This window comes from Mustela putorius, unplaced genomic scaffold (assembly GCF_011764305.1).
Source record: "Mustela putorius furo isolate JIRA1106 unplaced genomic scaffold, ASM1176430v1.1 tig00537350_pilon_pilon_pilon, whole genome shotgun sequence".
Lineage (NCBI taxonomy): Eukaryota > Metazoa > Chordata > Mammalia > Carnivora > Mustelidae > Mustela > Mustela putorius.
This window is the reverse complement of record NW_025422471.1, coordinates 25998282-26010871: the sequence shown is the minus strand read 5'-3', so window position 1 is coordinate 26010871 and position 12590 is coordinate 25998282. Positions and strand designations below refer to the sequence as shown.

Here is a 12590-nt window from a genome sequence, read left to right as displayed (position 1 = left end):
AGGGAGAAAGAGAGAGAGAGCGAGCATGGGGGTGGAGCAGAGGGAAAGGGAGAAGCGGACTCTGGGCTGAGCAGGGAGGGACCCCACATAGGGCTCTATCCCATAACCTCAAATTGAGATCATAACATGAGAAGACAGATGCTTAACTGACTGAGCCACTCTGATGCCCCTTATTCATGCTTTAAATAACAAGAATGTGGCTTACACATTTGATGTAAGAAATACTTTCTAAAGGTTTACTACTAAACAGCTTCCTATTTGAAACAAATTAAATGATTTACAAACGTTTATACTATGAAATTATCCAAATGGCTATAGATCACTATAAAAATTAACACTGAAGCTTCTAAATATTACAGTTATACATTTAGTATTATCTCAAGGACCTTTTATCCAGATAATACAAAAGGCATTCACTATGAAGCATATCCTAAGTATAAAAATCAAGATATATTTTTATTTTAAAAAGGTATATTTGTTGTCGCCTTCTTAGCGCAGTGGGCAGCGCGTCAGTCTCATAAAAAGGTATATTTGTTTTAATTAACAATGAAGGACATTTGTTGGTATACCTCTCAACTTGCTAGATGGAGTGCTGCCCAACTCATGAATTGTTTAATAAAGCCAATTAGATCTTTAAAAAAAAACAATTAAAAATATTTGTCATAGCAAATTTCTTTAGAACAACTCAAATATTAGGAAAAAATCATTTCAAAAACTTGTGTCTATACTGCTTTAATCTTTACCACTCAAATAATGTTCAACTTTTTAATAACACGTTACATCTCAAAACTTTTTACAGGAGTTACTATCAGTCTCTGGCCTAATCCTCCATGAACAGGTAAACACTGGAGCCCATACCTTGTGCTGTTCGATGGCATCTATCCACTGTTGTCTGTGATCCGGATCCTGAGCACGAAGATACCAAACGCTATCATTTACACTAATATCAAATCGACATTCATCAAAATCATGGGGCTGTGGAGAAAAAAGTAGAAAATCAAAAGCAAAGCTAGTTATATTCTTGGAAGTGTTATCCCCAAGAGCAAAAAGATAAACATATCCATTCTGGCTGGTGGGAGACTCCTGTTATTTTTATTTTTCTACTCAAATAACTTTTTTGAAGATGTCTCAGATAAAGAGCACAACAAGAGCATAGTTACCAAATACTAAGTTTCATTCAACTATTCCTACAAACGAGCTGATACATAAATATATTTCAAAAATAGCTCTAATATTTTTATCAAATGCTTAGAGTTAGCTTAACTAGTAGGAAAGTGCCCATAAGCACAAAAACCCCCACAAAAATAAGTTTTAGGGAAGGCATTTACTACTTTTTCCCTGCCTCCATTATTCAAAAGTATATTCTCATCATGAACAGTTGTAGTTAATTAAATGTGATAAAATATTTTTATATTGTATCATAAAATAATGTTGACATTTCCTTCAAAGTATCTCAAATTAACTTCTTTCAATGTCTTTGATAATAACAGCCAGCAGGGCTTCTTATGAAAAGCAAAAATAAAATATACATTACCTCAGATCTATGTTAGCTAGAAGAAACTGCCTACATCAAAAAGTAAACATCTAGTGAAAATATCAATTATTTGGTTCAGTCTTTTACATTCTTTGTAAGAATATATAAAAATAATATTTTCTATCCTTGATTTTTGTTCAGTAAATGAATTCAAGTATGACAGGATCACATCACATATACCACCTCTTCTACCTGACAGAGTACAGAAAGTCATTCAATTTCTTCTCCTATAAATAATTCTGTCAAATAAAAATAAATAAAATCTTTAAAAAAAAAAATAATCTTATTCTTAGAGAGGAGAAAGTCCTCTCTGGCCAATGTAGTAATAAACTTATTTGATGAATTGAATCTACATATTGCATTTCCAAGATTTATTCTGTATTCTTTCCTCCTTTTAAAAGCATCAATCTTTTATCTCCTTATCTGTTTAGCAAAAACATTGTAACTCCACAATGTTTTTTCCATTACAAAATAGTTTCTCTTTTAAGATTATAACAACAAACCATGGCTCTGACTGGCTAAAAGATGTAAGTTAGGCATTTTCTGAATCAGAGTGCACTCAACATCATAGTTCAGACTATGGTGGAGGTAGAATATAACAGAAAGAAGAAAAAGGAGAAAACAAGAACACATACTCTGCTTCAGTAATTATGAACACAGAAACACGTAACAGATAACATTTAAAAACTCATGTATACAATAATGACTACAAATTTAATGAAATGCCAAATAGTCAAGTCTTAAGAATGGGATTCAGTTACTTGAAAGTTCCTTGAAGGAAGCATAGAACATACAATATCTGAAGAACCAAGTAAATAATTTAACTGACCAGTCTACTGTTCTAAGTAGCCCAGAAGTTTTTAAACTTTCACTTCATAATCATTCTCATTATATTTCTAGCTACCATTTCTAAAAATATTTTATAGTTTGTGTTATTGTTCAGTAACCTCATTAAAGCTTTAGAAAATAAAATATATGTTAGTTCAAAATTTACTAGTTTTTCCAGCAAATACTTCATCCTGTTTGACATCTTCAAAACCTCCTCACAATGTTCCAGTGATTACAGTGCTACATTTCAAATATTCCTGAAGGGCACCTGGGTGGCTCAGTTGGTTAAGCCACCTTCTTTGGCTCAGGTCATGATCCTGGAGTCCTGGGATCAAGACCCATATCAGGCTTCCCCTGCTCTGCAGGAAGCCTGCTTCTCCTGCTGCTTGTGCTCTCTGTCAAATAAATAAATAAAATCTTTAAATAAAATAAAATAAAATATTCCTGAAAGCAGAAATGCACCACTAGGCTTCCTCTGGCTATGTGTGAATGAATAAAATCTAAAATCAGTATGTACAATTTGCCAAATTTCTGTATCTACCAAGTATACCAATTATGATCTCTTCTCCCTATTTCAAAGTTTAGAAATGTGGAAAATGTCAAGCTTTTGGTAGAGTTGCACAGAAATAGAATAAAATGATAGTCTAGAAAGCTGGAATTAACGGATCTGAAAACTTCAATTGAATGTCACCCATTACTGTTATACACAGTTATCTCGATACCTATACACAGAGATGGTGGTTGACAGAAAAAATGTACAAAAGAAGGTAGCCAGTTCTACCATCAACAATCTGACAGGTTGGTGGCATAAGGAGGAACGCACCATCAGGTGAGAGAGAGTCTGTAAACACAGAAGCCTTGAGTTCCCAAAATGTGTAAAAGCGAGGCAAGCTAAGTCTACAGGGCAAAGAAAATGACAGACTTAAGAGGATGTGTTTCAGAAAATACTGAAGTCTAGACAACCAAGCTCACAACATGTGTGAACTGTTCTCACAGTTCTAGAGACTACAAGTCCAGATCACTGTGTCAGCATGGTGGGGTGTTCGTAAGGGCCCTCTTCCTGGTTTGCAGATGGCTGCCTTCCAGCTGTGTCCTCCTATAAAAGAGAGAGAGCTCTCTGATCTCTTCATCCCTTCAGAATGGTGCCAATTTCATCATGTGGGCTTCACTCTCATGATCTTATCTAAATACAATTACCTCCCAAAGGCTATCACAATGAGAAATTAAAGCTTCAACATATGAATTTTGGGAGGACACAAACATTCAGTCCAAAATCTCCAGTATGTATCAAAATAACTTTATAGGAAAAAAAGGGATAAATCCACAAAGAAAAATAAAGATTTATGACATTATTTATTTATTTATGATTGTATTTACTTATTTGAGAGAGAGAATGCATACACACAAGTGGGAGGAAGGGCAGAGAGAGGGGGAGAGAGACAAGCAAACTCCCACTGAGCTGGGAACCAACGCTGGGCTCCATCCTAGAACCATGAGATCATAACCTGAGTTGAGGTCAGACGCTTAACCAACAGCTACCCAGGCACCTCTTGATAAGATTTTAAAAGTGGAATGTGGTAACTGAGTTAGCAGGCTGGAGAAAGCTGAAAAGTAAACATCTACAAGAAAAAGAAATTAAGCCAATCTGTATGCAATAATGGAAAAAGAAAAACAAGGGAACTAGAGGCATCAGGTGGCCATAAATGTAAAGGCAACGGTATAGCTGAAAAGAGAATCGATCAAGAGTCATTAAAAGATGCAGTTAAACCTCAGTAATCCCAAGCACTGGTGACTACTCACCTACCACTATACCACTGTGCAATATTAGAGGCCCTACCCTTACCTCTCAGAGAGATGGTATCAGGCAGGTTTAATAAGTAGGGACAATCCTACACCATAGTGGGTGTGGGGAAAGAAAAAAAAAACCAAACTGGATATGGAAGTATTCATATAAGGAAGTATTGATATTCATTTCTTTCCCCTACTTGACTCCCAGAAAGCCAGCCCCCACACTTGTTCCTTCTCTCCCCTTCCACCTGGATGAAGAAACTTCTATGAGAAAATAAAGTCGTCCAAGATAAAAGGCTTATAGTAATGGTATTTCAGGACTTTACACCCAGGGCACTTAATCAGTATGATAGCTCTAAACCATGAAGATAAATAAAAATACCTTTCAAATCTGGTAGATAACTATCACCAAAATAAGAGAGTAACCAAGAGCATTAAGAAGCATTTGAGATCCAGGAAAAGCAGCAGCAAAGGGATTCCCAGGAAGACAGAAGCAGAGTTACGGAGAAGATGCAAAAACTCTACATTAGAAAAGTATGACAGTGTGCTTAGAAGAGATTTCTCTGATGGAGGCAAGAGTAGAATGAAAAGACTATCTAAAAGGTTAAACTCAGTGGACAGAATGAATATAAGAAGACTTAGAAATTCAGATTCAGCCAAATTTTTAATGAACTTTTATCATTAATGTACAGTAAACTTTATCCATTTTAATCACTGCCACAATCAAGGTTTTCATTTACATGACTTCTTCTAAAGATTCTTCATCCTCTCTATGTAACATCCCTCCAACATCATCTTCCAGAAACCACAGATCTTCTTTCATTTGCTACTTATTAGTTTGCATTTTCAAATAAATTTATGTATATGAAATCAGTATGTACTATTTTGTGCCTCAGTAGTTTTACTCAGCCTAACTATATATATATATATATAACTACATATACATATGTATATATGTGTATATATATATTCATTTTGTTGTGTCTTACCAGTAATTCTTTTCATTGATGAGTAGAATTCAATAAAAATAACATATTTTGCTTATTCACCTGTCAGTGAAAATTTTTTCCAAATTTTTATCTTAGAAATATTTGTTGTAAAAATTTGTGTCTTTATATGAATATATATTTTCACTTCTGACCTTGGAGTGGAATGCCTAACTCATAAAGTAGGTATACATTTCAGGAATTGCCAAAAATAGTTGTATAGCAGTCTACTGAAATTCAATTACTCCACATCCTTGTTTAGGCTTACTTTTGGACTCTATTCTGTTCAACCGATCTAAATGTCTATTCTTGGGGCACTTGGCTGGCTCGGTCAGTAGAGCATCCAACTCTTGATCTGCAGGGTTGTAAATTCAAGTCCCACGATGGGTATAGAGATTACATAAAATAAAGCTTTAAAAAAGAATGTCTATTCTTACTCCAAAAATGCTAAGTTATTGCTGCCTAATAGTCTTGAAATCATGAACTGTTATATCCTCAAACTTTACTACCCTTTAAAAAATTGCCTTGGCTAATCTAGGTAGCTTTGCATTTACATATATATTTCCAGACACATTTAGTACCAGGTTATATTAACTCTGTAGGTTTTCTATAGGTTAATATGGGACGGTGTGATCCCTTAATGATATTGACCCTTTCAATCCATGAACATTTCTTCAGTTATTCATGTCTTCTTTACCTCTGCAATCTCATTTAGTTTCTATTGTACAGCTACAATGCACAATGACAGATTCCTAAGTACTGTGTTTTTTATGTTACTGACCATGGAATTTTTTAAAATTTCACAGCTTATAGGATATAATACATCTCATAATTGTATATTAACCTTATATTCCATGATTGTGCAAAATTCACTTAGTAGTTTTACCAGCTGTTTAAATAATCCACCTAAGGAATCTATAAAACATTGATGCCATCTGCAAATAGTTCTCCCTCTGCCTTTCGGATCTTTAGGCCTTTTTATATCTTTTTTTCTTGCCATACTGAAATGACTAGGATGTTCAAAACAAGGTTAATGCTGAAGTGGTAAGGACAGACATCCTTGTCCTGACATTAATCTTAGGAGATAAGCATAGACTATTTCATCATTAAGTATAAGGTTAAAATATGTGTTTTTATAGATGCCCTCCATTAGACTGATTTTCCTTTCTACTTCTAGCTCCCTACAATTTTTTTTCAATTTAAATAAATGCTCGATTTTGTCAAAAGCTTTTTTTTTTTTTTTGCTCTGCATCTACTGAAATTTGTTATATATATTTTTGTCTTTAGTTTGTGAAAGTGGCAAATTACAATGACTGATTTAAAAGATTAAATTAACCTTGAATTCCTGAGATATAGTCCATTTGGTCATGACATATTAATCCTTTTTCTTTCTTTTTTTTTTTTGTCCTGAGGACCTGTGCACCATTCCTGGAGATAGTACAATACAAGGTTGATGCATGAAATGGATATGGAGAAAGCTCCTTTTCCATCTCTCTGTTCCAAAAATCAATTTACTATATTGTACTTGAATATAGAATGTATCAGGTATTAAAATTATAAGAACAGATACTAACATTATCTTAGCCAAAAAGCTGAGAAGTGATACATAAACCTTTTTATAAACTATTGATTTGCTAGTATTTTGTAAAGGAATATGGTATTTATGTCCACCATAGAGCTGTAATTTTCTTCTGATATCTTTTATTAGGTTTAGGATTCAGTTATGCTAGCAACATAATAAGAGTCGGAAAGATTTTGCATGATATTGGGACTATTTCTTTGAATGTATTAACACACCAATGAAGTCATGTGGGCATGCTTTCTTGGTGGAGGAGGCTATTAGCAACTTCAGTTTTTTAGACCTTGGCTTATACAAATATTCTGTACCTTAAAAGTATTAAAAGAGAAAAAATAAACCTATAATTACCAATATATACTAACTTTTTTTGATACTCTTCATTAGTTCCTAAAGATCTCAGTTTGCCTCTCGGGATACTACTCTTCAGCCTGAAAAAGTTCCATTAGTATTTCTTGTAGTACAGGTCTGCCCACAGGTTCTTAGTTGTCATTTATCTAAAAATATCTTTTATTTCACTTCATTTTTTTGAAGAATATCTTCACTGAATACAGAACTTTGGAATGGTAATTTTTTTCTTCATTCCATGACCTGAGAAGTGTACGGAAGTTTCAATCTCCCCATTTGTCCATTTGTGTGTCCTTTTCTCTAACTGTGTTCAAGATTTTTTTTTATCTTAAGTTTTCAGCAGTTTGACAATGTGTTAAGTTTCTATTTGTCCTGTTGTTTGTTGAGCTTCTTGAATCTATAAAATTATATTCCTCACCAAATTTTGAAAGTTTACTATAATTTCCTCAAAAAATTTTTTCACATTCTTTTCTTTCCTCTCAAGACTCCTAAAAACTCATTTAATTCTGCTCACTTAAAACAAAAACAAGGGTGCCTGAGTGGCTCAGTGGGTTAAAGCCTCTGCCTTTGGCTCAGGTCGTGATCCCAGGGTCCTGGGATCGAGCCCAGCATCGGGCTCTCTGCTTGGCAGAAAGCCTGCTTCCACTTCTCTCTCTGCCTGCCTCTCTGCCTACTTGTGATCTCTGTCTGCCAAATAAATAAACAAAAATTTAAAAGTAAATAAATAACAAAACAAAACAAAACTGGTTTAAGAATGACTTCTTTGGGGGCACCTGGGTGGCTCAGTGGGTTGAGGCCTCTGCCTTTGGCTCGGGTCGTGATCCCAGGGTCCTGGGATCAAGCCCTGCGTAGGGCTCTCTGCTCAGCAGCAAGCCTGCTTCCCTTCCTCTCTCTCTGCCTGCCTCTCCGCCTCCTTGTGGTCTCCGTCTGCCAAATAAATAATAAATAAAATCTTAAAAAAAAAAAAAAAGAATGACTTCTTTTGATCTATATTCAAGATCCTGATTATTTTCTGTCATCTTTATCTACTATAAATTCCAGAGAATGAAGTTTTATTTCAGGTATCATTCTTTGCAGCTCTCAAATTCCCACTGGTTCTTTTTATATATTTTCTTTTTCTCTGCTGAAATGGCGTACCTTTTCATTCATTACAAGACTATTTTCTTTTACTTCACATAATTATAAAAGCTTCTTTAAAATCATTGTCAGATAATTCTAACATCTTGTTCATCCTGAATTTCGCATTTTATTGTATGTCTTCTCTCCTGAGAATGGGTTGTTATTTCCTGGCTCTTTGTATATTGAGTAATTCTGAGGTGACCCTGAATATTGTGAATGTTAGGCTGTGAACTCTGGATTCTGTTATATTGTTCTGAAAAATACTGTTTTTATTTCAGCAGGCAATTAACATGTTCAGACCCAAACTGCTACTTCTGTCATGTGTTTAACGCGCAGCAGCTAGGACCTCAGTTCAGACTACTTCCACTCTGGCCTGCAACACACACAAACGAGGGGGGGTCAGGTACAAACTTGGGCAGAGTTTTATATTCAGAATCTGGGGTTCCCTTTCTCTAGCTCCTTTTTTCTGGATTATCTCCTCACTATTTGCAATCCTTCTTCTGGTACTTACAGCTTTAAAAAAAAAAAAAAAGGCAGGTGTTCTTTAAAGGAGTTTTCACTCCCCCATATCTCTGCCACAGCATCAGTTATTTCGGATCAAACTTCAGACTACTTTCCATCTGCCTCACTCATAGATGGTTCAGAAGTCAACCAGAGATTTGGGTAGAGTTTTTACATAATTTTGAGTTCCCCTTCTTTGGCTTTTCCTTTGTGGATTCCCTCCTCATTTTCTATCAGCTTATATCAGAACCCTTCTCATGTTCTATCGGTCAGAAAGATGCCTGTTTGGTTTTTCTGTTAAAGTTTTAGCCACCCAGTACCACCACAATGGAAATTTCATCCTTATTCTACTCATTATTAAATATCCTGTCCAGAGATCAAGGAAGTCAAAGATTTAAAATGATTGAAGTCAAACATCTTTTTTAGAAAAATAAACACAAAATATTAAAATTTCTTTTTCAACCAATTCAATTAGTTAATCAAGTAGTTAAATAAACTATCAGATCTGAATAAAATACATCAAACAGCACTCAAATTACAAGAGAAACTGATTCTTGCTTACTGGGGTTTATGTTGAAGGTATCAGCAGCACATATTGCTAAGAAATATAAATAAATGAGATAAAAAATGGAAAGGAGCCAGGGGAGACTAAGTAAGAGAACTCTGAGACTACACAAGTGTCATTTTAAGGACAGAGCCTCTTCCTCTTCTGAACCTTGGAAGCCACACTACTGGACCTGCTGTTGCTAGAAACTAGACACTGCAGTTGCCAATATTATCTTGAGAAAAATTCCCTATCTGCTTTTATGATCCTGTTTCACAATCAAGGTAAGGCTGGGGGTGACAAGGGGCACTAGATGTAGGGGAGAGTAGCATAACAGCAGTCGGATTATCTAGGCCTAATTCACATGCCCATAGACTGATTAAATGGAGTTAATGGGCTGGAGGGATGTTGGGGTGAGAGGAGAAAATGAGAACTTGGCTTTTGCAGATTCATTTGGAAGACCTTCTACTCAGACCCATAATAAGGAATTCTTCAAAAGTTCATTTGATAATGAGCATGCCACTTATCACATTGTCTCTCTTAAATCCAAGCTTTTATACTATTTTATGCTATTGTGACTGTGAGTGGGATGCTACAAACTGCATTTTCCTATATTAGCCTCCTCTGTTAGTTCTGTCAATAGGGACAACATGCTAGAAGGGGACTGGAAGTCAGGAGGAAGGTAGAAAAAAAACTTTGTGTTTTTGATCCCTTACTGTTTCCATCAACATCTCTCCAGCAAACGTCCTTCATCCTGGCAGGGGCAATCAGTTCCAGTCCCTAGCCTCTTTCAGAACTCCTTGAACCAGACTCACCTCGCCACCTCTGATGTACAGCATCAACTGTGGAAGGGCCACTTATTAGATAGGTGAAGTAGAGCTCTACAACATTCCCTTCAAACTACTGAGATATTAGTACCAACTATACTAAGTATAATTTTCTTTTTAGATATCTGAGACTCAGTTGCATAGTGCATTTCCTCTAAGCTTCTGAGATAGCTGAATCTTAAGAGAGAGAACCCCTCTCCAACTGTCTGAGCCTCAGCTTTGTGAAGTGCTCACTAATGAGGCAATCCTTTCAACTCAGAGGTTTAAACCTCAATCCCAAAAGGCTCCTGTGATACTGCTACCAGCATCGGTGGGCAACCCATTCTCTTCAGAGATCCAACTCCCAACTCTGAAGGGCTCTCTCCAACTTATAGGTTCTCATAACCCCAACTTTATCCCTTCGTTCCTCCAGCCCTAGAATTTTTGTTTTCTTTTTTTTTTTTTTTTAAGATTTTATTTATTTATTTGACAGAGATCACAAGTAGTCAGAGAGGCAGGCAGAGAGAGAGGAAGGGAAGCAGGCTCCCCACTGAGCAGAGAGCCCGAAGCGGGGCTCGATCCCAGGACCCTGGAATCATGACCTGAGCTGAATGCAGACACTTTAACCCACTGAGCCACCCAGGCGCCTCTCCAGCCCTAGGATTTGTAAAAGCTTGTCTCTGCAGTTCCCACAATGTTTTTCTTTTGTTCTTTGAGTTCTGAACACTTTCTGCTAAAATACGTGCAGTGGTTTCTGGTTCCATGAGTGGTCCTCCGGATGATGGAATAAGCAGTCCCAAAACAGCAAATGTTCATTTCATAACAGAGTATTAGATATCCATTCAAAAACAGTATTTCCAAAGGTTGGAAATTTGACATCTTAATATGTGGAAGAAAATAAAGAGGTTACAAAAAAACATGTACAGTGTGATACTAATCATGCCTACTGCCTTAAGAGCACTTTAGTATGTATCTATACAACCACATGCGATCAAAGACTGAACAACAGAAGCCCTGTTTGGCACACCAGTATAATTCAGGCCCTAGGACAGTGACCTGCACTGAAAAAACATTTATTTACTGAATGTGGAGACTGAAATTCAGAAAACTACCGTCCACACAAAAACACGCACACCAGTGTTCGTAACAGCTTTAATGTAATAGACCCCAATGGAGGCAACCCAAATGTTCTTCAACTGGTGAATGGTACACAAACTGTGATACATATACTACTGACCAATAAAAAGGAACACATTATCAATATACTCAATAGCTTAGGGGATCTTAAGGAAATCATGCTGAGGAAAAAAGCCGATCTCAAAAGATAACACTCAATGATTCCATTTACATAAAATTTTCAAAATGAAAAAATTATAGAAATGATAAAAAGATTAGTGGTTGCAGGGGTTAGGGATGAGATAGTAGGCTGGAGGGAAAGAAGAGAGCTAGCAGTGGCTATAAAGGGGTAGAATGAGAGTTCTTTGTGCTGATGAATGAGTTTTGTATTTTATTGTAATGGTGGTTACAAGTTATAAAATTGCATAAAACTACACATACATGCATGCACACGTACACACACACAAATTAATATATATAAAACTGGTAAAATGTGAGTAAGGTCTGTGGGTTGTCCCAAAATCACCTTCCAGGTTTTGAATTGTACTACAGCTATGTAAGATTTTACCATGCACAGAAACTGGATGAAGGATGAACAAAACCACTGCACTCCATTTTTGCAAATTTTTGTGAAAGTACAGTTATTTCAAAATTAAAAGTTTTATTTTAAATAAAAAGATATTCGACAAAATGTTCAAAGTGGACTATATGTGATAATTATCACTTGTGCAGGCTGATGACAGAGGCATTAAAGGAAGCTAACTGGCTATATTCAGAATCTAACATAGATGGTGTGACCTTGGGAAAAGTCCACACAGTCTAGGAAAACAGTGCTATACAAATGTAGAAACCAGATCCTGTCAGCAACCCCAAGACATTGAAGCATGTACCAGTGAACATATCTTGTAATTTACAGGGAGGAATAAATGCTCTGGTAAGCAGACATTTCAATTTTCTGGTAAATGCATTCCTTTAAAGAAATCCACCCAGAAATATCATACGATAATCTGAAAGTTTCAGCATAGAATCAAAATAAGGAGAATTAGTTGGAAGATTTTTAGTGGCAAGTAGCACACCAAACTCAATGCAATGTTTTCTTCCAACCTTCCTTTTAAGTTGTAGAACCCTTGTTCTCCTTCCTACCCTCCAAATCTTAACTATAACATTTACATTACAAACAAAACAAAACAAAACCCTGATAGCTAGGGGTTGGAAGGAAAGAAGTACGGAGACAGCTGTGTCTCTGATGTGATATCCTGAGAAGGACATCACATCATTTTAGTGTATTCTGCCAAGGATGCACAACCTGAATCAAATCAAAAAGAAACATCAAACTACAAATGAAGACATTATAGAAAATGCTTGCCTGTAGTTTTCAAAAATAGCAATGTTACACTAGACAAAGAAAGCTTAAATGACTAATTGTTCTAGATTAAAAGAAACT

General features: G+C 35.9%; 1 protein-coding gene and 1 non-coding gene across 3 annotated transcripts in view; both read right to left on the bottom strand.

The window, feature by feature from the left end:
* CERT1 (ceramide transporter 1) overlaps positions 1-12590 on the bottom strand; it is a 111247-nt gene that overhangs the window by 75547 nt on the left and 23110 nt on the right. For both annotated transcript variants that reach the window (XM_013063697.2, XM_013063696.2), the window contains exon 3: positions 859-975. In XM_013063697.2, the coding sequence (XP_012919151.1) occupies positions 859-975 (117 nt within the window). The remainder of the gene's footprint in view (positions 1-858; positions 976-12590) is intronic.
* On the bottom strand, positions 6549-6740 carry LOC123390446. The gene has a single exon (XR_006605044.1). It is a non-coding gene; the product is annotated as a U2 spliceosomal RNA (small nuclear RNA).